Here is a 26,671-nt window from a genome sequence, read left to right on the forward strand (position 1 = left end):
TATCTGCTACCACAATTTCTACTAGCATATCTGCTACTTTCAAAAAACTTTATCAAACTAGGCCTTAGTGATAAATTATTTTCTTGCTTGACAAAAGGATTTAGGGTTTCAACGAAAAATTTATAGGTTATATTGTATGGTTATAGAAACTAAAACATACATGTGTATAATATTTATCCACTAAATCAGAATGTAATAATTCAAATATAAATAAATTAATTGACTCCTTGAAGAAATCAAACTACAATCAACACTTTTTTTAATGATGAACCTTAGTTGCACCTCAGTTTTTGCTGAGTACGCCCCATTCTAAATAAACTCCAGCATAAATTAAAACAATTATGAGTTCACCCCTTTTTGTGCTTTTTCTAAAAAACACAATCTACTCCCCTTGAACCCTAATTCTCAATTCTTCCCTAGAACTTTCTTCTATCAATGGCCGCTACAATCATTTGTCCACCCTAGGGGTGTTCTGTCAATAGATTGGTGGCCTGCAAGGAAACATGAGCCAGAAGCTTCAAGGAAGAAACATAGAAACAAATCAAACCTAATCCCTAAACTACGGCTTCAAAAGAGATGCACAGAAGAACTCTTATTCATTGACAAAACTCTGGCAAAACCAATAAACTATGTAAGGATTGGGAGTCCGATGAAGCCTTATGATCATGGAGTCCAAATAAACATGATAAAACAATAATACGAGCTGAAAAGAAGCAAATCGAGAGCATACCTCCTCAAATCAGTATGAATTGGTTGATCCAACATCAATAATGCACCAACTTTCTATATCTGAAGCAGAAACAACTGCCCCATCAATCCATCAAAGTTTTCGACGACGAAATCGACCAAGAATCGCGATAATCGGGCAAGAGAGAAGCTTAGCAGAAGAGAGATGAGGGAAACGAAGGAGAAAGAGAGATAGTAGAGAGAAATGATAGGGTCAGGAGAGGGTGTGAATAGATGAGTATTTTTTGTGATTTTTGAGATGTACTTAGCAAAAGTTGGGGTGCAAATAAGGTTCATCTTTTTTAATATAGGAAAACTATAATCGATACTTGTTACCTGTTGGACAAGGAGAAATAAAGGAATGATGTGCCATTAATTTTCCGCAGAACAATGTATAATTGAGTACAAAAGTGTTGTGTTATCTACCAACTGGTTAGTAATTTTCTTTTAAAAAAGATCACAGATCTGATTGTATTCATTTATCCAATAAATTAGGTAAGAGAATTTGAAACCAGTAGACACTCGAACCACCATAAAGATCGAATACATCCCATAAAATGATAATTAAAAAAAGAAAAACACAAAATCGATCGTCGCCGGACACCCTTAGACCATGCCGAACTTCAGTGAATATCATCGAACATCGAACGACATGCACCATATTCCACCGGACTACGCTGGATTAAACAAACAAATATGAAAAACTAACATAAACAATGCAAATCTGGCCATTTGAACACTTATTATGACTAGCAATACTTGATCTTGATGTTTGGAATTCAAAACATACTAAAGGATCTCCGATCATACGCTGTTCTTGAAGCCAAACCATATTCCTATCAGAATTTCTAGTGGAGAAAGCCATAATCTGCACTATCATTGAAATACAACAAAATAGAAAATACAAAAAAGCATGAAAAAAGTTGGTGTGAGTGAGGAGGAGGCGGTGGAAAAAAGCACCGACTTCTCCTCTCCAAACTCGAGATAGGAGGTGGGTTTTTTTTCTAGAGAGAAGGTGATGATTAGATATGAGATAGAGAGTTTTCGGAGACAAATCTGACTTGTGTTAATTGGCTAGTAATATATATGTTATAATGATATCTAATAGCTTAACTTGGGATTTTTTTTCAACATGAGTGATTTTGGAAAAAAAAAATAATTTATCATTAAATAAATAATATTGTTTTATCATTTTGGATGAAGAACTTACCACTAAAATCATTATTTTTCATTTAACAGAAATTTGCATTCCATTTATTCTTTCTTTTTTTTTAAGGGGTATTACCCTGAATTTCATTGATGGAGGAAAAACCACAAAAACCACTCTGGACATGAACACTTAAGAGTGTTCCCCATAAACAACATACATCTTCCTTGCCTGATAAAAATGAGTGCAACCATGAAACTCTACAAATAAGCAAGACAAAATGAGGATGAACAATTGAAATATTTAAACCCCACCATCAATTATTTTTTGGGAAACCAACTCCTGCCAGTGATTACAACTCTCAGGCATCACGACTTCTTTTCATGAATTATTGGATGAATGTGCAACCGTTAATGGATCAGGTTAGTCACCCTACACCGGTGTTATGCTCGGAAGAGACGAAACACCAGTTGAAAACTTCATAGACAACTGAGTATGGGTTGTGGAATGGTTACGAGATGGAGGATCCGCCCGAAGCCATGCGCCATACTGATCCAACATATTAGACCGATGAAGACGTCAATAAATGTTAACTGGGCATCCTCTTTGTCATGAACAATTCAGTCACAATGAAAACACAGGGGTGGGAGATTTTCGTATTTAAAATTCATTGTTATATCTTGATTACAGAAATATAGTGCCTGTTTGGCAAAGCTTATAAACTCTAAAATAAGTTTTGTCAAACATCCCACATAAGTGAGCTTATAAGTTATAAGCTGTAATAAGTTAAAAAAAAATAAGCTTCAAATTGAAGCTCATTTTAGATGTTATTTTTTTTCCCATTTTTTTTGTTTCTTCTTTTTTATTAAAATAATATTATAATTTTTTTTATCTTTTAAATGAAATTTAGATAGACATTTTTTTTAGAACTTAATAAGCTAGTTTATGTCATAAACTTCGCCAAATACCTAACACAACTTATAAACTAACTACAATTTATAAGCTATTTTATTTTAACAGCAAATAATTTATATCAAACGAGGCATATTGATTCCTTTTGTTAGGGATGGTAAACAAATTTATTAAATAAAAAAAAAAGCAAACAAAGAAAGTTATGTTTTTATGAGAATTTTGTACAAAATTCCCATAAGACCCCGTAAAAACCAACGGGGAAAAAAAGGAAAAAGCCACAATGGGACAATGGCAATGGCAGTTACGGTAATTAATAGAAATATAGGGGCAACTGTGATCCTCTCTGAATACTAGAAAAAGCGGACCTGCCAAGGTTCTTCACGAAAGTTCTGAGACTCTTAGCCACACCCCAACCCTAACCTTCTGTCCATCTCTCTGTTGCCGAGCTTTGAAGAAATCATGTCTCACTTTGGGAGGTCCGGCCCTCCTGACATCTCCGACACCTACTCTCTTCTCGTCCTCAACATCACCTTCCGTATGTTCTTTAACTCTCTCTGTGTGCGTATATTTTATTCTAAACTGCTTACGTATCTGATTTTGATGGACAAATATTAACTGTTATTGGCGAATAATAGGTACCACTGCGGACGATCTGTTCCCACTTTTTGATAAGTATGGCAAGGTTGTGGATATCTTCATCCCTAGAGATCGGAGGTTCTTCATAACGCTCCCTTTGTCTCTTCTTATGCTTTTGTTTCGTTTTTTGAGATGCTTAGAAACCCCTTTCGGTTCTTTTGGATGTGATAGAGGGAAGGATAAAAAAAGAATGCACGGAGATTTTAGTTCCCCGTTTATTGGTTTAATTTTTGTATGGCTTAAATTTTGCTATTTGGTGAACCCTATTCCAGAATTAGGTGACTTGAACATGGGTGGTTTATTGGGTCCATTTGTTTCCTTACCTGTTTGGAGGCTTTACTTTCAATGAAAATGGGGATGGTTAAATATAGCATTTTGTCGCTTCACAAGTATTCATTAGTTTATAATTATTTATAGGATCACAAGTAACTTATAGTCTCAAACCATGACTCGTCTATGTCTGATCAATCGTTGTTTAATATATGTTTAATTGACAGACCCGTTATATAGTTTTTAACTTGAAGTTGTTTCATAAGATTGATGGTGTCTTCTTTGATTTTGGGCTTTTGTAACTGGGTGATCTGCATTTCCTTAATGTCCTTTTGTTGACTAGAGAACCATGTCTTGGTAGAATCATTGAATCAATATCTGAAGTATACTTGGGCCTCATTCGCTTTAAGGAAAATCAAGCTTTTGGATTTCATATTTTCGTTTGGGGAAAATAGTTACTTTTTCAACATTTGTTCTATACCAATTTTGTAAAAGAAAACTTCTTGAAATTTCCTAAACTTCTGTTTTTATTCCAAAAAAGCAGAAGTTACGGGAACCCTGGATAAGTTGATTATGTAAGTTTGGCTAGTTGAATGGGGGGGCAATTGACGGAGAGAACCACCGAAGAGTGAAAATACTGAGTTTGATGTTCTTTGTTGTGCGGTTGTTGTCAATCCTGCTGAATAGATGCCTACTTTAGTCCACTGTAGGTAGCTTGTTCAGGCTTGCTAAGTAGAATTGAGGGATATGTATGCTTAAACATTTATTTTGGATATTTATTTTCATTTGGGAGAAGCATTATGTGGTAACTTATTTTTTGGTAGTTGTTTCTGTAATTGTTTTTGTTAATTTTCTTTTACTATTTTGAAAGTTACCTTGTGTTTTAGGAGTGGTGATTCACGAGGCTTTGCATTTGTGCGCTACAAGTACGCGGACGAAGCACAAAAGGCTGTGGAAAGGCTAGATGGTGTGACTATAAATTTCTTTTAGTGTGGTTGCATGTTTAAGTGGTGCTATCATTCTTCCTTTTCTTCTATAAGATTTTTTAATTTCATTACAGCTTATGGGACTCCATAGTTTTTACTTGGCATCTCCGTTTTTCTTTTCAGGGAGAGTTGTTGATGGTCGGGAGATAACAGTTCAATTTGCCAAATATGGCCCAAATGCAGAGAAGATGTGAGTTTTAACTACTGCTGCATTATTTATTCTCTTGCTGTCTTGTTTACTGGCTAAAGGAGTTTTTGGTTCTTTGTTTTATGCTTGGAGTATCTGAAATCTGATGATTGAGATGATATTGACGTACTTGAGTTTTCTTTGTTGGTGCAGCTTGTAAGTTGGATTTTTTTTCTTTCCATTTATTATATCTACGTGATTTACTGGTGCTTGGGGGTCTTCTTAATCTCTTATTTTCCCCTAGACGGTTTTTACTTTTCATTTCTTCATTTTGGTTTTTGGAAAATTTGTTATATTGTTTAATAATGGGTTGCTCAGGTGACGGAGTTTCTGACATTTACCATTTTTTAGAGTTTCTATGATTTTTGAGCTTCTTTTTTCGTATTTTGGGCTGTGACGGCAGGAGGTATGGGCCCTATGGGGGACTCCGACCTCCTACCTTGAGGACAGGTTGGTGTGTTGCGAGCCATAGTTGACCTGTATTTTTTTTTTTCCTTTTTTTTGGGGCTCGGTAGATGGAAGAATCTGATCCCTGTCCTGAGGGCAGGTTGGTGAAGTGCCAGCCACAATTGACCTAGGTGGCATGCTTCCTTTGACATTAAAGAGGGTGGATTTGAAAGGGAAAAAATTGACTAAGATGAGCTTTTTTAGTTTTGTTTGTCCTTGCAGTAAGTGTTACCACACCCATGTTATATTTCAGGTGTCTGTTTTCTCTGCACCAGCCACTTCCTTTTTACTTTTTGTGATAGGTTTGGCAGTGATGGACTCTCTGGACTCTGTTTTTTGTCAATAAGCCCATCTATTGTAGTGGTTGTCATTAGCATTACCTTTACTCATTGGAAGGAGACCTAGTTGAAAAATATCTGCTCTTCTGGAATTTGAATTGCATGTTCTTTTTGTTTCCCTAATTTGTGGTTTTCCTGTAGCTTTACTGCTGGAAGTTGTTTTTATTTTACGCATTGAATATGGTTTTCTGTAGCATTGCTTCTCTATTTGTGTGGTTGTGTTATAAATAGTAACTTCTGTTTCCTCGTGAACCTCATTTACCGATGAGTTTATGTTTCTCCTTTCTTTCAGTCAAAAAGGAAGGATTGTTGAATCATTACCTAGATCAAAGTACAGTTCAAGAAGTCGCAGCCCTCGAAAAAGGTATGCTTTTGTTTCTATGTTTTCCTTTAATCGTGAAAATACTACTTGTCTCAGTGCTTGACATATATGTCGGCCTATGGAGCCCAATTTCGAGTCCTCCAATCCTCAACTTACCTAAAAGAAAAAAAAATTCCTTTTAATTGTTGCTGGTGCACCCAAATGGTATTACAAAGAAGTAAGCAGGAGATTCATATTCCTGATACAACATAGTTTTGAGCATTGGAATGTTGTGATTTTTTTTTTCCGTAACCTGGTGGAGGATGGAGGAATGAAATGGACTTTTATGTGATTGCTAAATGAAGGGTGCTTTGAATCTTTCTTTTTAAATTATTTGTTCAATGAATGATATAACTTTCTTCCACCTTCTAAATTATTTTTGTGGAAGAATGCTTTTTAAGTATATGATCACATATAATGTGGATGTGCAATTTGTTATTTTCAACTTGTGGCTACTAACTTTGTTTGTAACCAACATCTTTGTGTTTTTTTTTAAGTTGTTGCTTTTTGTACACAATAACTGATGAAATTAGTTCAAAGAATCTTGACCAAGTCATCACTTGAAATAGTAAAATTTAAAATTGCAAAATATGTTGTTTTAAATTGGAAGTTAAATCCCAGAGGTCAAAATAGGAAATTGATATCGTTTAATTATTGAATGCATTATATTTACTAATGTCCTAAATTTTCGGCACAGTATAGTTATGTCAGAAGTCAATACATTAGAGTTCAAAATATGATTTGATGTTGATTTGTGCTGTCTATTGTAAATTTCAGTAAATTAGGTTACCATAAATCTACAAGTATTTGTATGATCTTCAGCTGAAAAACAACTGTGCCCTGCAGCTGAAAACAACTAAAACATGTACATGGAATATTATGATGATAGTTATAATACATGTAGCTAGATTTCTTCTCTAGATATCCCATTCGCATTTTGTGTGGATAACTGACTTTTGGTGCTGCAAGATACCGAGATGACTACAGGGACAGGGATTACAGGAGAAGTCGTCGCAGCAGAAGCTATGATAGGCATGATCTCGACCGACATCGTGGAAGGGATAGGGATGTTCGCCGTCGTAGCAGGAGTCGCAGTGCAAGCCCTGATTACTCTAGGGGCCGCGGAGGAGGCCGGTATGATGAGGACCGACGCAGTGCTAGTCGGTCAATAGATAGGAGGTTGGCTATGTTTATTACTTCAGTATCATCATTTTAAGCTGTAGCATTTTTAAGTCTATATTTCTTCTCTCTCTCTCTCTCTCTGTTTTTTTTTTTTTTAAATCTCTTCCTGATGTTCTATGATTTTATCATAGTGCCTCCCCTGTTCGCCGAGGTCGAAGTCCTCGCAGGAGCCCCTCACCTCGCAGGAGCCTTTCTCCTCGCAGGAATCTTTCCCCTAGCAGGACTCCTCCTTCTAGGGGCAAGAGCCCTGAAAATCGCAGTCTCAATGGACATTCTCCCACTCCTCGTAGTGCATCTCCAAGACTTCGACCTGCTGCTTCCCAAAGCCCATCCCCCCAGAATTCTGATGCTGATGTGAGTTGAGATATCTCATATTTTCAATGTTATTATAGTCGTTAATTGATAATTTTGTTCCTCACTTTTCCCTTTTTATGCAGGAATAACTCTTACATGATGCGGGAGAGGTCGTGGAGCTATTATCAGGAATTTATGTCTTATGGCTTGTTGCAGTTGTTGGTCATTTTATCATCGTGTTTCTGATCAGAGATTTAGATTTCTGGTATTGGTAGGGACTAGTGCTCCGGTTTTACTATTTTTATGGGGAACCATATTGCTCGTTACTGTAGTGCATCTGGTATGCGTGTACGTAATACTTGTAGGTTGGTTTTCTACTATCCTCAGGAGGTTTTATGTTGAGACTTCTGTAGTTTTACTAGGTTTCTTCTTCTTTTTCGTTTTCCTGGTTGAGTTTAGTTTCTTTATGTTTTTTCATTTCTGTTCTACCTGGATGACACCTTTTGATAACGTATGACATCTTTATGGATCAAGTTTTTAATTGGAATCTTGATATCTCAAACCATTTATTGGATTTTTATAGTTCTGTTCGAGAAAAGATTTGACTCGTGGCTGATGGACACAAATGTTGATATTTGGCTATTGTGGCTGTCGATGCTGTTTGTAAAACATAGATGCATGATCGTGACTGTGATGCTGATTATAGGGGTGTGCTGATTTCTCTGGAGAATAGATAACTAATTTTCCTTTTCTGATCTGAGGATTGGTAAGATCTAGTCAACTTCTGGTTTCCTGAAAAATGCTGTCATTCAGGTGTATTATGTTTATCTGATTAATGTGTGGTCTTTGTTGATTCCGAATCTGTCATCCTGAAATATGTTGGTTGTTGCTGTGATGGTGTGAGTGGTGGACACAAGGTGTACGTGTCACTTTAGCTGTAGCTGAGGCTGCATATGTGGTGGACCTGTGATTCAGTAAATTTGATGCGGACGCATAATAATATACTGAACTTCGCAGCTGGACTTATCAAACATGGTAACATGTTTCTGTTTCATTTAACCACAGCATGTGGAGTTTATAACATAATTTTACTTAAATGTAGTAACTGTAGCTGTGACGTTGCAGCTGGTGCCTTTCTGTTGTGTGATATGTGGTTCGTGGGTATTTTGAAGTACTGTTGAATAAGACTTGTAGCAGGCTGTTGCTGGCCTTCGTGCTGGTGTCAGATTGGTGATATTTCTAGCAATTTTGATACTGATGATGACTCTGTAGCTGTGTTACTGGCTTGCAGTCAAATTAAAAGAACTGCTTTGATATTGTTGCTGTGCATATTTTGAGCTGCTGAGGATATGTAGTGCTATCTTTTCTGTCAGAAGTCGTCATGAGGTTTTGCATACAACACAATAGAAAAGAAGTCTGGTATTTCTTTCCTCTTTGGCACGTTCACATGACGATTATACTAGCCCATTTTAAGTAGATATACTTGCTGCTTTTTCAGGTTTAGCTAGTAGAATTGTTTACTTCGTTTTTGTAGGTCTCATTTTTCTAGTTTACTTTTTTATTCTCTTGTGCTAGTCTTTTCCCATCCCCAATTTTTCTCCGTCTTGTTCTATATTAAAGCAAGCACCTTCATTTAGGGTATCACTTCCTGTTGTTGGCATCAACTTCTGAGTGCTGGTTGCTTAGTTAGAAATTTGGCAGCATAGAGTGGCACATATATATGTCCTTACATTTATCTTTTTTGATGCAAGTCCATTGAACCTTACATTGTCTAGTTCCGATATTCTTTTTCTAGTTTGTGGTGTTTGCATTTGTGATAACTGTTTTATTTAATTTTTCTTGGTTCATGTCTTTTGGTACACACCATTTGGTGTATGGCTTGTATATATTTGTTCTTTTTGTGAGATATAAAGTTATGTACGCTTGGTACTTGTGAATGTACATTGTGTTCCAGTCTTGAGTCTTGATGCAGTGGAAAATTTGTTCCCTGGCGATCTAATCATCATATTTTTTAACCATCAAAATAATTTTTTAAAGGCAGTGGAGGTAATGTGGGCTTGTCCGCTTAGGTCCTCTAGTCCTGGGAGCCTTTTTGGTGGGATTACAATCTTGTTTGGATGAGTGTGGGAAATGTGTTTAGTGGTTGATATTTTTTGCTTGCTTAATTTCTCTGATCATCTATATTTTCTTTGTTTTTCCATATCCTTGGGTTTTGGGTTGGTTAGGAGATCAATTCTTCATCATAGTGGGGATCAGTTGCGTCTTGGGTTTTGTTGTTAAAGTTGGTTTTTTTCCTTGAATGTGGTGTCAAACAATTAAGAAGCTAGAACTGATCATTTTATCACTGCCAATTTCATTATCACTTGAGGTTTATAATTTTGCGGGATTTCAAAGTTAACCGATCCAAGTGCCATTCTTTCGTCCATCTCCGGTGTTTACCACTCCAAAAAGCACCTATAACCCAACTCATATTCTTGTTATGGTTGGTTGTAATTATTTGATTGCCTGGGAACTTTTATTGTGTTTGATCTCGAGAGTGATATATGCCCCCGTAGTGAAAGCTTGACTGAATGCCATGGTTAGACTTCGGGAGGTGTCAGTGGCATGTGCTATTGAAGTTAAAGCCGAAACTTTGGCAGAGGCCTGTCGAAGTGCTTGTTTGAAAATTCTTAACGTGACTTGTTGACACCATTGTCATTTGTGAGAGTTTATTGTCAGCTGAATAGAATTTTTGCACCCGTCGGTTGTAAATGGAATAGGTTTATTTAACTGCAGAATGCCAATGGTTGCTCGGGGATTTCTTTTTTTCATATGGATGCTCTTAACTGCATTACACTGCTTTGTAGCTTTGCTCTCATTATACGTTCGACAGTTGCTCATTAAGCCCTTCACTCGGAGCGGCATGCTTAAACGAATAAGAACTGTTGTTTTAATTAATGTAAGCCTGCCTTTGGGTCTGGCTTTGTTTTCTATCATTTAGCACTATGTTTCTCCAATTCGGTGAGGTGCATTCCTTCTGCAGTCGATATGTAATTTCAAGTAGGAAAAAAAACAAGGTGCTGCATTCTTAGAGATCATATAGAAAAAAGGATTTGAACAGCTGTGCCTGTGCTCCATAAATGGTAGGAATGGCTAACATTATGATTCTAGGAAAGGACACAAGCTATTAGAGCATTGTAAGGTTATGAAGGATGTGTACTGATTCTTACATTTGTTGAGTCTGTTTGGATTGAGAGATTTTCTGATTCGGATTTTGATCACCGGTTACAGACAGGTATTCAAGACATAAACAAGGCTTTTGAACCCAAAACAGGCACTTCCCTGGAGCACCTAGTGATTAGACAATTCAAATCCAATGAAACTATAACCGGCATATTGATTGGCTTGATCAAATACCATTGAAGAAAATCTTGTGCACTGACGAATTTGTGTTGATGCGATGTCTCTTGTTAAAATTTTGATGTAAATCACCTCTATACAAAGGTGGAAAAAAAATTGGATTTGTAGTGAAAGTCATCAATCAATTGCAATAACCAGAATCACTAAACTGTTCTGGACAGGTCTTATCTGGTGCCATACAATGACTTTCTTTAAAATATGACCAGTCATCGGTCATGGAACCTTTAGATGGACAGTCTTATATTTAAGGGTTAAAAAAAAAGAACAAACAGTTCCTACTTTTTAGCAAATCTTATCTTATCTTCACAACCAGCCTCAGAGAAAGAAAGCATGTCATGTCCCTCTCACAAGTCACACAACAAACTAAACAAAGTTAATACTCATGGGTTCTTAGGGTGTATTCATACCTTATATACTGATGCCATTAAACCACACAGTCACAGACTGCTCTCTGCTTCTGGATATGCCATTAATGACTGCATATATGCAAATTAGCTCAAAGAACTACTGTTCAATACATTGTAGGATTTGTCAAGACTAAAAACCCCGCGCGTTGGATTGACATAATACAACTGAATGGTTTATAAACAAATATTTACTCTCTCTCACACAATCACCGACTTTTCTTAGCTCAAGTACTATAATCAACGGCCTAGAAGAATAGAACCGTGCGAGCTTAGGTCTAAAAACGGATAATATTGATTCGTGGTGTTGGGTAGATTTTCAATTACAGTATGCACACATACATCATGAGATGGTGTCACATGTTCCCACAATGTCTGTCCAGAAGAAGTCTGAATACAAAAGCAGTTAATAGAGTAAAAACAAAACGAATGCAAACTCTGTTCTCTCTGCAACACAATATGAAAAAAGGCAATAATGGGATGCCAATGGAAAGAGAGATGACAGAGATACGGTTGCCATTCAAATCCCTAGGTTAACACCGTAAGGTACACAACCTGCAGATATGGAAGAAAGTATTCTGGTCTCATATGCTTGACTCTTTGCTTGCGACGTTCACCTTTCATTAAACAGGAACGTGGCTGCATTTACACATTTTGTCAGAACATGATTTTTGTCACACATTCATCCATCCCATCAACACACAAATTGAAAATTTTTATGGTGAAAATGGGCAACTGGATTGCGTGAACACCCACTAGTAATTTGGTTGATTTGATGTATCTAATTCAATGTCAGCCTAACAATTCATTGCCTGAATTGTATCGGAAAAAGAATCATACCAAGGGTAACCAGTCCAAAACAATCTTCGGTCTCGGTGACATATTAAACAGACGTCAAAAGTTGTTCTCGGTATTGTTAAGGATAGTTTCTTCGAAGGACCTCTCCAACACTCAAGTGAGTCAGTTATAAGCAGGGGAGTGTTTGATATAAGTGGTGGAGTGTTTGATTCTCAGAGCACGCTCTCTCTATAGTTAGATGAGTTTTCGTCTTGAAACGAGTAGATCTTATTTTCCTAATCTTAGAGGATTTACAAGAATGTGAATCCTATCATTCTAAGTAGTTTTCACGAATTACCGTAGAGTTATACTCGGTATTATATTGAGAGGACGTCTCAGTCTTGTGGAGATACTCTCATCGTCTTTGATGGAAGTCATCAACTCTACCATCGTCAACACGTATGCTAAAAAAAAAAAGTGATCACATTTCATCATGAATCTACACAACTAATTGCCCTATAAATTTGAATAATTACATTGTATTTTTTTTTTCATAGATCCTCTTAGCAAAACGAAATAGGATTTCATGAAAAACAAAAACAAAATAATGTAAGGGAAAAAAAAAAACAAAAATAGGATCCTAAAAAATTATGGAAAATAGAAATGAATATGGAGAGAGATTACACCTGGCACTGCCAGATCAGAGCAGAACAGGAACAAGGAGAATGAGGACACCTGTGACCTGTGGTACGCGAGGCTGTCCTTGCCTGCTCTAATCCGTCATTGTATTCTCTGCGAACGTTATATATATATATATATATACACATATATCCCTACCCAACCCTATCGGCTATAGCCTTGAAAAACCCTCAAATCTCCTACTGTTCTTCCTCCTCTCTTTCAATTTTTCTATCGGAAGCTGTTTTTTTTTTTCGACACAGGCATGGTGGATGATGCTTTTGTTCTCCAGAGCGCCAAAGAAGACAGCATAACCAGTTCAATTTGCAATGACTCCACTGCGGTCACGGCCACCGCAAACACAAAGAAAGCAATAGACAAAAAGAAGAAGAAGAAGAAGCGTGGAGGCAGCAAGAAGAAGATGACCGTTGAGCAGACTCTGGCCTTCAAATCGGTGTGTGAGTGGGTGTATCTGGATCAGCCTCCCCCGTTGGTTTCCTCTGTTGCTGCTTCTTTTCTCGCCGACGATTTTGGGGTACAAAAGAGTGCTGGAAGAGGTGGGGAGAAGCTGGTGTTTGAATTACACTCCCATTCGAAATGCAGTGACGGGTACTTGTCGCCTTCCAAGCTCGTGGAGAGAGCTCATGGGAATGGGGTGAGTCATTCTGGGTTTCCATTTCTGATTGAATATATTCACAACTGCTATGCTTTGTTAGGGTTCTTTAATTTTTGAACGGAAGCTGAAATTTTGTATTACTTACATAGGCTTTAACGTTAAGTTATTAACTGAGCTAAATAATTTTTGAATGATTGACGAAATGGGCTTTTTGCTTTCAATGGATACTAGTGAATTTGTGACTTCTGAGAAGAGAAGATGAGTGTCTAAATGTATTGCTTTTTTTGTCTTTCATTTTTGGTCATTCTTTTGGGCTTCTTAGTCTACAGATATGTAATTATATTGAATTTAGAGCTTGCTAAAATTTGTAGTCATCATCTGCCTCAGTTTGGGGGTGATTTGACTGTATCTTTTCCTTCTATTTCGTTGCCAGAGACCTACAGTATTACATTCCCCAATTTTTAGCAGATGCTTTGTCTTGTCTGTTTGGAGTTTGGACCGAAGATTTGGAACGTGAACGTAAGGAAGAAATTGCTTGATTGCTAAACTTTGGCCTTTTGGAATAAATACTACCGGTTTTTTGTTTGCATAATTGAAATAGTGGGCTACCAAGGTCAAACCTTGGTGCAGTGGTTAAGTTGTTTCATTGCAATGTCAGACCAGATAAAGGGCTTCTCCATAATATATAGGTAAGTCCTGCAATCACCTTCGTTCCTAGAAACTATTGCAGTAGCCTTGTGTATTGGCATGTAAAAGAGAGAGTTACGTGGGTGAAAGTTTCTGGGTTAATTTGGAACTTGTAATGTAAGGGTGTAATATAACATTCCCCAGGCATATTTGCACGGGATTGGAATTCTAGCTACTCTGCACGAGAATTGTTTTCTTTGTGAAGCTGTCAAGAACAGCATGCCAAATACCATGCACGTGCAAAACATGGTCTGAAGAAACCAGCATATTTATAAAGTCCTGATGTTACTGAAATGATTGAATATATACAAGAGACTGTTTAAAAAGTGACCTAGATTAATGTGAATGTTGATGTTAAAACATGGTCTGAAGAAATCATCATATTTGTAAAGTCCTGATGTTATAGAAGTGATTGAATATATACAAGAGATTGTTTAAAAAGTGACCTAGATTAATGTGGATGTTGATGTTAGGTGGATACACTCCATCCTAGAAGTTTCTCTTCTACTTAAAAATTCTGCACTTGCTTCTAAAAACTTATCTTAGTTATGGCGTTGGCAGTTTTTAGATTCTGTTTATTTGGTCCTCTTTCTTATTATTGGTATTTAACCATAACAGTGCATTCATAACAGGTGAAAGTTCTTGCTTTGACAGATCATGATACAATGTCTGGTATTCCCGAGGCCGTGGAAGCAGCACGCAGATTTGGTATAAAGATAATCCCTGGCATCGAAATAAGCTCAATCTTCTCAAGGTTATCATAAATTTCTGTCCAATTATTATAATCATCTTCATTATATGCAATCCTTCACATTCAATTTTATCAGTGAGATCATCATGTTCTGTTAAGTTAGAAGGGTTACCTTGCACAAACATGTAATTTGTATGCAGATGTTGCTAACCGCAAAGAATCTCACTTAAAAGGATTCTTTCGTTTTCATAGAATATTGAATGCCTTTTTTGGTTACTTTTTGGGAAGCAGAGACTCTGAATCCGAGGAACCGGTGCATATCCTTGCATATTACAGTAGCTGTGGGCCAACAAGATTTGAAGAAGTGGAAAAATTCCTAGCTAACATCAGGGATGGCCGCTACCTTCGTGCAAAGAACATGGTCTTGAAACTGAATAAGCTAAAGTTTCCCCTTAAGTGGGAGCATGTCGCCAAGATTGCCGGTAATGGTGTTGCTCCTGGGAGATTGCATGTAGCTCGAGCTATGGTTGAAGCTGGTTATGTGGAGAATCTGAAACAAGCTTTTGCTAGATATCTATATGATGGTGGACCTGCTTACTCAACGTAAGGAACAAGTATTTTTATCTCTGTATTTCTGATTGTTGCACATCTCTTGTTCAGAAGTTGATGGCATTCATTTTCATTTCTGTTTTATTTCAATCAGTGGAAATGAGCCTTTAGCAGAGGAAGCTGTGCAACTTATATGTAAAACAGGGGGTCTTGCAGTGCTGGCTCATCCATGGGCATTGAAGAATCCTGTTGCTATCATCAAAAGGTTGAAAGATGCAGGACTTCAGGGGATGGAAGTTTACAGGAGTGATGGAAAACTGGCAGGTACTATGTTGTTGATCTCAGATTTTGTTTAGCATGAAAGGATTCAATTTCTCGTTTGCAGTATATTAAGAAGAAATAATGGAACATACAAGGGCATGGTGCAGATAAAATAGAGAAAGTGAGCAAGAGATTAACATAGGAGAAACATATATGTCTATATTCATTATTCACATGTCTTGATGATATGATATCTATCCATCCGTAAACCATGTATGATGCTAAGGATGATATTGCTAGCCTTAAGAAAAATCATTGTCGCATTTAAAAAAACTAAGTAAATGAATACAAACTACATAGTGCTCTACGGACTGCTAAAAAAGTGAGCAGTGTCCTTGATACAGTAAGAAATACTATCATTCTATGGCATAGCTATGCCCATTATAGTAGTTGCAGTACAAAACAAAACAGAATGAGGATAGAATTGTGAAGCACAACAAATCAAACAATGAAACTACTTCAAAATCCAAACCACTCCGGCCATGGTTTCATAGGATGCACAGCTGTCGGTTTGTGGTTTTAGAATTTGATGTTCTTACAATGATATGATGTAGAAATTTGAGGTTTGTTGGCAATCTGAAATCCAACACTAATGATGATCTTTATGAAGACTATTAGCTGGTCCTGTGTTTGGAAAGCTTACCGAAGATAGGCTGGGTGTGGTTGAGGGTGGGGAATCAATTGCAGACACTGGTGTATAGAAAAGTATTTTGACATGTTGATGGGATGACTAATAGGATGCAGTTGTTCTGGGCGACATTGCAAAAAGCATATGGCAGGAAACTTCTTATCAGGGTCCGTCTGTCTCTACTCCTTGGGTGCCTTTTTCCCCATCCCCCAATCACCTACACAAGTGTGGGTGTCTAGTGTCAAATTGATCCTTGGCAACTGGTGACTTTTTTGTACATTGGCGCGTATGCAACAGTATTGCATGTTGCAGTTTGCTTATTTTTGTTCAAATGGTTTTTACATACTTTATGTTGTTTGATCAACAGCGTACAGTGAACTTGCGGATGCTTATGGTCTTTTGAAGCTTGGAGGATCAGATTATCATGGGAGGGGTGGCCATGGCGAGTCTGAACTGGGAAGTGTGAACCTTCCTACTCTGGTTTTGCACGACTTCCTTAAGGTAGCTCGACCAATCTGGTACAGTGCCATAAGAGGCATTCTGGAGAACTATGCCGAGGAACCTTCAGATTCAAACTTAGCTTGTGTTACAAGGTTTGGGAGGTCAAGGATTTTCAAAGGAAGTTCCCCTTTGAGCTGCGGCAAAGATTTGATCGATCGTTGCTTGTCATTGTGGTTGACAAATGAAGAGAGACAGAGTGCTGAGTTTGAAGCCATAAAACTGAAACTTTCTCATGTTACAATCAATCATGGCGGAATTCAGGTTCCTATACTGAGTAAATAATAATCTGCTCAGAAAAAAGTTTGTCTGTACCATCTTTTCAATTGAGGATCATTACCTGGTTTTGAGGTTATCAGGAAGCATTTGTCAAGAATCTCTATTTTGGTATATTTGATCAGATGTCAACGAAGGGACTCAATTTTGCTTTATTTAAAGTTCTGATCTACATCACATCTTCTTCAAATCTTCACACACATATATTATACAGAGTTAAAAAATTATGTAAAGATATATATAAATTTCTTATCTATTAGTAATATTTTAAAAAAAATCTACAATAATCATCATATAAATTTTTATGTGTTCTTAATTTTGTTATTTTATAGGACACATTGATACTTGCTTATTCTGTTCGTCAAAAATGATATTGACATTGACATAGCAAAACTGAAGTATTGAACCATATTCCAGATTATAAATTTAAGAGTTGTTCCAATTAACCACGACTAGTGTAGTGTGGTATAAAATATAAATACCATAAATATAATGGACTGCTAGGGAGCAAGTCCATTAAAAACTGGGCTAAGTTCTCTCTCTGAACAAGCCCAAGCCCACTTGTTACTTTAATCGGTGTCATTGACTTGACTGACTACGTGTGCGTTTTTCTCTGTTGGGTCCCACACGCTGCGTCTTTGACGGTTTGACCCTCTTAAGTCTTGCCTTGTATTTCATGATACCGACCGAAGCTTTGTTGGAGAGTGGAGATTCAGAGGTGCAGGTACTCGGATGACTTGGCCCTCCCAATTTCGTCTCTTTTTATCTCTATATGCATTTTCTCAGAAGCAACAAGCGGTTTGGATTTCCTTTCGAGTCAAAATTTGAAATTCCTCAAAATTTGATAGCGTGAAGAGGGAATCGGTGTTCTAACCGATGATGGAGCGTTGAAATGTTTGAGTGTTGATGGTATGAAGAAGATATTGGGGTTTTTGCGAACGATGGAGCGAGCGGTAACGGTGATCTCAGGCTCGACTTTCGTCTGCTCAGTTTTGCTATTTCAATTGATTCTTTCGAGAGTCGCTGCTAATACTGAAGGTGTGTACAGGTTTTCACTTCTTTGGTTCAATCTCAATTTTTTTTGGCGTGTACTATGTGGCATAGAAGCGTTTTGTGGACTTTGTTTTTCCTGTTATTGTTAGGGATTCAATTTAGGATTATGATGATCTATACTTGAGGCTCAGTTTGACAACTTATAAATTAGCTTATAAGTTGACGAAACTTGTAATATAAGCTCGCTTATAAGCTCAAAAAAAAAAAGAGTCTATTTAAGTTTAATTTAAAAGATAAAATAAAAAGTTTATAGTATTATATATAATATTAATAAAATAGAAGAAACAAAAACAAATGAAAAAAACAAACATATGCTCTAAAATAAGCTTCCATTTGAAGCTTATTTTTTTGGAGCTTATTAGAACTTATAAGTTAGCTTATTAGAGCTTATAAGCTAGCTTATGCTGGGTGTTTGGCAGAGATTATTTTGAAGCTTATAAGCTAGCATATAAACTCCAACATAAACTCTACCAAACAGGCTTAGTAGTTATGAATTTTAGAATTTACTTTTAGCTCCCAATATGGATACATTAAGGGCACATTTAAATTTCTAACTTGAAGTGGAGCTTGTAATTATGGTGGCATATCTGATTTTATGATTTCCTGTTGTAAATAGTAGTACTTGGATTAGAGATTCTTGGCCTAATGTTGATCTCCATTAATTGACCTCATTCATGACACTTTATGCGGACAAGTTATTTTGTACAGTGTTATTGATGATTTATGATGGGTGTTATGCCATGTGATGCAGGCGATGCTTTGAATGCATTAAAAAATAGTTTGGAGGATCCTAACAACATTCTACAAAGTTGGGATGCTACCCTTGTTAATCCCTGCACTTGGTTTCATGTCACATGCAACACTGAAAATAGTGTCACTCGAGTGTAAGCTTTCTCAGTGACTGTTTTGAACTAATCATGCCTTCTATTCTTAGTTTTACTTAAGCATGATAACATTGTGTTGCCATCTTTGTTCACTTAGTGATCTTGGAAATGCATTACTATCTGGGCAATTGGTTTCGCAGCTTGGTCAGCTTCCTAATTTGCAGTACTTGTAAGTTCTTTATGTGCTGAGGCTTTTCGGATTGTAGTCTTTTGTGGTTTTGATTGGATAATGCTTGTTACTATTGATGGATTGCGTATGCCTTTTTTCTTGCAGTTTTTTCACTAATCATAGCACACAGACAAGCTTCTTTTTATATTTTATAGTACCTGAATTTAGCCTTTCCTCGGTTAAACAAGACTGCATTTTGATAAGAATAGTGGTTAAAAGTTTTACTATGGTAGCCTATGTGGAGTAATGAGATACCATATACAAGTTCATGAAGTTTCTAGGGAGCAAGCTCTTATACAATGAGTTCTAACAATATGCATTGTCTTAAGTGACAATGGAGTTGCAGTGTTACGAACTGCAGCGACAGGGTTTTGAGTTTTGACAGTAGGGTGCTGATTGGTTTTAATTTTTATTTTTTAATCTTTGTTACGGATAGAAAACTGTGTCAATAATCTTAAATCTGTAGAAACTTAATTCCTTTCTTTTTTCTTAATCCCTACTCTTGTGCAGGGCAGTATGGAGCTTTACCATTTAAACTATTATTGCTCCTCTAAAATGACGAGTTCATATACAGTTGGATCTAGGAAATGGGATAAACTCATAAACAACATAGCCCTCAAAGACAAGTAGAAAAGTAGAAAAGTGAATAATATGGAAGAAAAGTTAGAATTGACTCAAAGTTAATCAATCTGATGTGCTCTAAGAACTCCTTGAATGATTCTGATAGATTAATCGGAGTAGACAGCCAAGATACTAGCCAGGTAAAGCAGGGATTTCGCACCCTAGAGCACTTGCACCGAAAGCAGGACCAACAACTGTGATATTGCTTTTGCCAATGTTCACTTTCAAACCAGATGCCACCTCAACCAACAAGATGGGTCTAAGATTAATGTCGTGATCTAGGTTAGCACCGCACATGATTGAAGTATGTCTGCGTATTAAAATTGGGAGAAGATGACTTGCTTTTCACCCTTCCCTATTTGGGATAGGGGGGGCTGGAATTAGTCCAACCAATTCCACCAAATCTCCACCATTCAATGCATGATTGCATTGGATTTGACAACACCACACCCCACCATTCAATGGTGCAGATTTGGTGAAATTGGTGGAATAATTCCAGCCAATCTTTTTCCCCCTATTTCAGTTCCCTCTGCAAACCCGTCTTCAACTCCCTTATCTATCATTGGTCTCATTGTATCAATTGCAAGAATGCACAAGAATGGGGACAAAGGCTTTGAAGAATGAAAAAAATTGGAAGCTCCAGCATTTATAATGACAGAAAACGAGGCTGTAGTCATGTTGGCCCTCATCCAGTTGGTCTATTTTTACTAAAACCTCCCTTTCCAGTAACAGCAAATTACACATTTCGATTGAGGTTATCGAACGCTTTCTACATGTCGAGCTTCCAAAGAAGAAGTTGTTGCTCGGCATTAAACGATAATCCACAACCTCATTTGCAATAAAAGTAGCATTGAGAATCTGACGGCCTTGACTGGATGCATTCCAAGTGGGATTGATGATTTATTCCTGCTTAAGTCTATTATTGAGGAATTTCTATAGCCACCTATAAACCTTGCATAGTATATTGATGGGCTTGTTCTCTTTTCTCCCTCGCTCAACGTAGCAATCGACAGGCAACAATATGTCAAATTGTCAATCTTTGTGCCATTAGTATTTTTTCCTCCTCTCTCTTTTATGTTTTTGAATGGGAAATGTTTTATTGAATGTCACAAAGGGGGTTCCACCCAATATAGTACAAGGAGAAGAAAAAAATAGACAAGTAAGGGTTAAAAGGGTAAACTCCTCCCTTGAACAAGGCTCCCACAGTGGGCAAGGTCAGGAACAGACAAGATGTACGCAGACCTTACTCCTATACATAATATTTGGAGATGCTATTTCTAAGAATTAAACATGTGACCTCTAAGTTGCACAACTGCAATTCTACCTCTAGGCCACATATTGGTCTGTAAAAAAAAGAAGATAATTAAGCTACACAAAAGATAATCTAGGACAGTCATACTGGATAAGGAGGTGACTAACAGTTTCCACTTCTTCTTTACAAAGGAAACACCTATATCTCCTATCTCTTGCAACTGCTTGTCTTTAACCGAGTAGTTCTCATTCTCCAGCTTCCGGCTGTGCATTCAATAACACTCATATACTTCTTTTATGTTTCTGCTGGAATATTGGTAGGCAGAGGTTGATTACCGTAGTTTGCTTCTACATGATAAATGCTTCTTCAATGTCAGTTTATTTATTCCTTCCAAAACAAATTCTTGCTTGTGTTTATCACGACGAGGAAAGTTATTTAAGAAGTGATCTTTCAAGAACTCTCTCTTATCCCTTCCCTGTGTTTGTTTTGTAGACCTTTCTTTTGCTGCATTAGGTAGTATTCTTGTTTGGCTGAAGTGCTGAACAGATGAAACTAACATTTAAATATTCAATATGGACTTTATGGACATTTCGTTTGTTTTGATAAAAAATATAGATTTTTATGCCTTGTTAATGTTTCTCTGGCACTGCCTGCGCTTGAATGTATAATGGAACCTCCTATGTTTTTTTGAGTGTAGAATGTGCTTCCATTACACTCTTTTTTCTTTTACAGTGGAATACTTATTATTATTTTTTTATGACAGGGAACTTTATGGCAATAATATCAGTGGAAAAATTCCAGTGGAGCTTGGGGATTTGACAAACTTGGTGAGCTTGGATCTTTACGTGAACAAGTTAACGGGTACAATTCCACCAACCTTGGGCAAACTTTCGAAACTTCGTTTCCTGTATGGACACATATCTTTAATCTCGCGTTTTTAATTTGTGAACTTATGATGTTTGTGCTTTATCTCTCATAATCTCCATATATTTTTGGTACAGTATTTGACAGCCAGAGTCTAAAATAGTAGTAATTACAGCAACACAAAAGAGAAATGTTTCTCTTTCCATGGTTGTTAATAATATAGGCTAGTCAATTTATTGCTACTTTGTAATGATAAGCTGACACTATCTTGCCAGCACTATGTTACTTGTGTCTGTTCCCTAATTATTTTCATAATAGGAGTTAGAATTCACAGGCTATTTGTTTGGAAGAATTCACAGGCTATAACTCTGAAGAGAGTGTAAATTCGGTTGTCTAGACAACAAAGTTGCAATTAGAGGTGTGGCGCTGTTATATAAGAGTATAATATTTAGCATAATCCTTCAGGCCATTTGATATTATTATGCATTAGTTATGGGTTTCTAGAATTTAATATCTTTGGTCTAATTTCTGCCCCAAGAAATAATATTCTCTCTGATAGTACAGGCGTCTTAACAACAACGGCTTAACTGGAACTATTCCTTTGTTGTTGACTACTGTTACGTCGCTGCAAGTCCTGTAAGTGTTTGAATGATGTCTTTGGTACTTCAAGTACAAAATAGATATTCAATTTACAGTTTCATTCAGGTGTGGTATATATCTTTCCTTTAACTTATATTGCCATGCAGGGATCTTTCAAACAACAATCTGACCGGCGATATCCCAGTCAATGGCTCATTTTCACAATTTACTCCCATCAGGTTTTCCTAGAGTCATTTATAATTTTTGCACTCATTTAGTGGACTAACCTATCAACTTATATTACTGAGTGCAGCATTCCTCCTTTGCAGTTTTCGAAATAATCATCTTAACAATATTACAGTTTCTCCCCCTCCTCCGATTGTTCCAACTCCCCCAGCTCCATCTGCTGGTTAGTATACTTTTTGAAATTGAAGAGTTTAAATTTTTGTTACCTGTGAACTAGATCCTGAAAATAGCTAATGAAGAGCATATAAAACTGTTTGGGATTAAGGCTTTGAATGATGAGGATTGTTTGATATGGACGGAAAAAATGTAAGAGAGATTTTCTCTCTTTTGAATGGATAAGGAGAATAATATATTAAGTATGGTGGTGTCATGATTCATGAATATAATTCTTTCACACGTTGTCAAGTTCTTGGAAATTCAGTTGAATCCTGAAGTAAAGAGTAGCTATCTTGCATTTATTGAAATGAAATTTCATGGATTTGAGTTGAAGTTGCAATACCAGCTCCGTTGACAGGAATTGGGGTTAGGAGGCTCTATCCAATACCTTGACCACTTCTATCGAGCAGTCATGATCTCTGTATTTTTTCCCTTTAATTTCAATCAGAAATTTCTATGCTTTTTTTCCTAAATTTGTTTCATGATTAGTGCCTTCATAGTTTCACTTGTATTCTCACATTCTTTTCTATTTTTAATGGAAATTAGAACCAGTATGTGCAAGAAAACAATTTGATGAGCAAACGTGTTTAAGAAACAACTATCAGTGGTGAAGTGCCTTTGCAGTTGATACTGGATACTGTCTTATAGACCAGCCACTTAACATTACATTACATTTGCAAAAATTCAAATTCGGTTTCCTCTTTACTATGAGATTTTCTGTTCTTTTAGTGAGCAAACACTAGTATTTGTAAGCGGTGGAGTCGAATATTAACTGATGCCTTCAGTAAAGGTTTATTTACATGTTATAATTCCCCTGATAGACTCACCTGCTTGTGCCTAGAGCCTCAAACAAAATGGTCTTGGTCAAACCATTGTAATCAATTCAACGTCGAAGTTCTAACTACATAAAGATTGCCTGTAGGTGTTTTGTCTTCATTTTGGATTGAACTTCTGCAGTGAGAGTTACAACTTATCATGTGACAGAAGATAACCAGTAGAATAACATTCTGCATTTGGTGCAACGTTGGAAAAAGTTTAAAAAAAAGAAAAGAAAAGCCACTAATAAAAGGGAATAGATTCTTTTATTCCATATAATATTATAAAATCACAGGAAAATTAATTTCTTTCATAAAATGTCACCTCAACAGGTAGCAGTGCCATTGGGGCTATTGCGGGGGGAGTTGCTGCTGGTGCTGCTCTACTATTTGCTGCTCCTGCAATTGCAATTGCTTACTGGCGGCGGAGAAAACCACAAGATCACTTTTTTGATGTACCCGGTTAGTATTTTATGGAAAAAAAGGTCTCGAATGATTTCTGTATGGAATCTAAAATCTGCATTTCTGCTTTTCCTTCCAGCTGAAGAGGATCCAGAAGTCCATTTAGGACAGCTCAAAAGGTTTTCTCTGCGTGAACTACAAGTTGCAACTGATGCTTTTAGCAATAAGAACATTCTGGGTAGGGGCGGATTTGGTAAAGTCTATAAAGGACGATTAGCTGATGGTTCTCTAGTTGCAGTAAAGAGATTGAAAGAGGAGCGTACTCAGGGTGGGGAGCTGCAGTTCCAAACTGAAGTGGAAATGATCAGCATGGCTGTGCATCGGAATCTGCTTCGTCTCCGTGGCTTTTGTATGACTCCAACGGAACGATTGCTTGTCTATCCCTATATGGCAAATGGAAGTGTAGCATCGTGTTTAAGAGGTATTGCTTGCTAGAAGTAGAATATAAACTCTGCTGATGTGTTTTTTGTATGTGTTCACTAAATTAAGCATGTATACGCCAATGTCTTCTCTTAATCTGTCTTTGCATTTATATTTGTTGCCACTGGTCAACCCCTTATGGTTTTAGCTTATATGATTTGAAAGAGGATATCAAGTACAAAGAAAATAAATCATTTTCTTCTTCAGTGCAGTTCAATACAAATCCTTATTTCAAAGTACATTTTCTGAATTTTCTTTTTATAGTTATGAAATTTGATTATTTTATTTGAGAACGTGGCACCTCTAAGAGGTAGGGCTGCATTGGACCCACCCCTGGAGAAGCTTGTTGTAACTTTGATTTGATGTAATTACTAATTTAGTTCGCTCAGTGCATTATTATAGATCGCCCAGAATCGCAATCCCCACTTGTTTGGCCAGCGCGGAAGCAGATTGCACTTGGAGCTGCAAGAGGGCTTGCTTACTTGCATGATCATTGTGACCCCAAGATTATTCACCGTGATGTAAAAGCTGCAAATATACTACTGGATGAGGAATTCGAAGCTGTTGTTGGAGACTTTGGATTGGCAAAACTCATGGACTACAAAGATACTCATGTTACAACCGCTGTACGTGGCACAATTGGGCATATCGCCCCAGAGTACCTCTCAACTGGAAAGTCTTCAGAGAAGACTGATGTTTTCGGCTATGGTGTCATGCTTCTTGAACTGATAACTGGACAGCGGGCTTTTGATCTTGCACGGCTGGCAAATGACGATGATGTAATGCTACTCGATTGGGTATGTATATCCATATACTCTCTCCCTTCTACACCTCCTACATTTTACCCCAACAAGGACAGTAGAGTTTTTTTTTTTTTTAAAAAAACACTATTTTTCAGCCTCTCCTAGGTCTCAAAGGCTTTCCCTGATAATGGTAGCATTGGGTTTACCAATTTCATGGTTGCTGACGGTAAATAAAGGAAAGTAATTAGCACGTGTTTGGGTAGCTTGATTGGAGCATATCATAGCATTTATTTCATTAATAGCTCATATTGGTTTTTAGAGCACTAATCTGTTTCACATACCAAAAAATTGGTAAACTTGTAAAGTTCCCCTCTACAAATACTTGCAATGTGGACACTGGCTTGTTAAAGTGTGGTTTTATAAAATTTGACCTTTGGTCTCCTGATTATTCTTTCCTCTCTGGCTTACTTTGTCGATTCAGGTGAAAGGCCTTTTAAAAGATAAGAAATTGGAGATACTGGTTGATGCGGACATGCAGGGCAATTACATTGACGAAGAAGTGGAAAAGCTGATCCAGGTGGCTGTTCTGTGCACGCAAGGTTCCCCAATGGAACGACCTAAGATGTCAGAGGTAGTAAGAATGCTTGAAGGTGATGGTTTGGCTGAGAAATGGGAGGAATGGCAGAAAGCGGATATGTTTCGTGAGGAATTTACTCATCCCCACCACCCAAATGCGCCTTGGCTCATCATCGATTCCACATCGAACGTCCCTCCAGATGAACTGTCTGGTCCTAGATGATCCTTCCCTTTCACCTTATGAACGTCTTTTCGAGATCAATTAGGTATCATTCTTACACATGTGCACGTAGTCCCTTTCTTTTTCTCCATTTGTTTTCCTTTTTTGTCACTCTCTTTCTTGTTGGGGATGGGTTGATGTCTAGTTTATATTACATATTGGAGTCAGTCACTTGATGTACATGGCTGCAATTCTTATAGAGGGTTGCCCACTGGCATTTGCAAACCTTTGGTGCTTGTTAACAGGAAAGGAAAGGCCATTAGAGCACACCCATTTCATTTTTATGTATCACAAGAATTATCGAATGTTATTAAATTAATAAATATGTTCATATTTCTGGTCATCGACCTTGATTAAGGGCATATGACCTTCAAATATTCAATGATTTCGCTATCTCCATGCAGAAGATACGGTCAATTGTTTGGGACCAAAACCCTGCTATAGTACAAACTATACCCTAGTAGTAATAACAGGCATGAACTGGTTTTTCTTGGTAAGCACACTAGTCTTATACCTGCATGTTGGTGTTCTATTGTTTAGGAAATGCATACGACGATTATTCATGCAAGTGTGGGGTCGACGACAACAGTAGCCGATCGTC

The 26,671-nt window shown here is 37.1% G+C and overlaps 3 protein-coding genes across 7 annotated transcripts; all 3 read left to right on the forward strand.

Moving 5' to 3' along the window:
* Positions 1-3,161: 3,161 nt before the first annotated feature.
* LOC119983878 (serine/arginine-rich splicing factor SC35-like) lies at positions 3,162-10,283 on the forward strand. 5 transcript variants are annotated; one of them, XR_005464769.1, is made up of 10 exons: positions 3,162-3,320; positions 3,421-3,499; positions 4,579-4,658; positions 4,801-4,867; positions 5,942-6,013; positions 6,980-7,189; positions 7,324-7,546; positions 7,630-7,851; positions 8,070-8,521; positions 8,612-10,283. XR_005464769.1 is itself a non-coding variant. In XM_038827609.1 (8 exons), exons 1-8 carry the CDS (start codon positions 3,245-3,247, stop codon positions 7,633-7,635), a joined length of 813 nt encoding a protein of 270 aa, XP_038683537.1. In that variant the 5' UTR covers positions 3,162-3,244; the 3' UTR covers positions 7,636-8,053. The 5 variants fall into 5 exon arrangements, 1 of the variants encoding a protein (XP_038683537.1); XR_005464770.1 differs by having other exon boundaries at positions 7,630-7,757; XR_005464771.1 differs by having other exon boundaries at positions 7,630-7,751.
* A 2,602-nt stretch (positions 10,284-12,885) lies between these two features.
* On the forward strand, positions 12,886-17,182 carry LOC119983871 (3',5'-nucleoside bisphosphate phosphatase). The gene is made up of 5 exons (XM_038827603.1): positions 12,886-13,399; positions 14,680-14,801; positions 15,030-15,341; positions 15,442-15,611; positions 16,604-17,182. Exons 1-5 carry the CDS (start codon positions 13,010-13,012, stop codon positions 17,017-17,019), a joined length of 1,410 nt encoding a protein of 469 aa, XP_038683531.1. The 5' UTR covers positions 12,886-13,009; the 3' UTR covers positions 17,020-17,182.
* A 508-nt stretch (positions 17,183-17,690) lies between these two features.
* On the forward strand, positions 17,691-26,452 carry LOC119983866 (BRASSINOSTEROID INSENSITIVE 1-associated receptor kinase 1-like). Its single transcript, XM_038827599.1, has 11 exons — positions 17,691-18,048; positions 18,815-18,947; positions 19,045-19,116; positions 21,753-21,896; positions 22,418-22,489; positions 22,600-22,671; positions 22,762-22,841; positions 23,983-24,111; positions 24,191-24,532; positions 24,934-25,328; positions 25,756-26,452. The coding sequence occupies exons 1-11, from the start codon at positions 17,922-17,924 to the stop codon at positions 26,071-26,073; spliced, it is 1,884 nt and encodes a 627-aa protein (XP_038683527.1). The 5' UTR covers positions 17,691-17,921; the 3' UTR covers positions 26,074-26,452.
* The last annotated feature ends 219 nt before the right edge of the window (positions 26,453-26,671 follow it).

Source organism: Tripterygium wilfordii, chromosome 18 (assembly GCF_013401445.1).
Source record: "Tripterygium wilfordii isolate XIE 37 chromosome 18, ASM1340144v1, whole genome shotgun sequence".
NCBI lineage: Eukaryota > Viridiplantae > Streptophyta > Magnoliopsida > Celastrales > Celastraceae > Tripterygium > Tripterygium wilfordii.

What these genes read in the sequence shown, in the direction of transcription:
- LOC119983866 (XM_038827599.1), top strand. Translation starts at nt 17,922, where the DNA reads ATGAAGAAGATATTGGGGTTTTTGCGAACGATGGAGCGAGCGGTAACG. An exon ending in CTTCCTAATTTGCAGTACTT is followed by an intron (nt 19,117 to 21,752) that starts GTAAGTTCTTTA and finishes TTTTTATGACAG; the next exon opens with GGAACTTTATGGCAATAATA. An exon ending in TGTAGCATCGTGTTTAAGAG is followed by an intron (nt 24,533 to 24,933) that starts GTATTGCTTGCT and finishes GCATTATTATAG; the next exon opens with ATCGCCCAGAATCGCAATCC.
- LOC119983878 (XM_038827609.1), top strand. Translation starts at nt 3,245, where the DNA reads ATGTCTCACTTTGGGAGGTCCGGCCCTCCTGACATCTCCGACACCTAC. An exon ending in CGTCCTCAACATCACCTTCC is followed by an intron (nt 3,321 to 3,420) that starts GTATGTTCTTTA and finishes GGCGAATAATAG; the next exon opens with GTACCACTGCGGACGATCTG. An exon ending in AGTCGGTCAATAGATAGGAG is followed by an intron (nt 7,190 to 7,323) that starts GTTGGCTATGTT and finishes ATTTTATCATAG; the next exon opens with TGCCTCCCCTGTTCGCCGAG.
- LOC119983871 (XM_038827603.1), top strand. Translation starts at nt 13,010, where the DNA reads ATGGTGGATGATGCTTTTGTTCTCCAGAGCGCCAAAGAAGACAGCATA. An exon ending in AGAGAGCTCATGGGAATGGG is followed by an intron (nt 13,400 to 14,679) that starts GTGAGTCATTCT and finishes CATTCATAACAG; the next exon opens with GTGAAAGTTCTTGCTTTGAC. An exon ending in GAGTGATGGAAAACTGGCAG is followed by an intron (nt 15,612 to 16,603) that starts GTACTATGTTGT and finishes TTTGATCAACAG; the next exon opens with CGTACAGTGAACTTGCGGAT.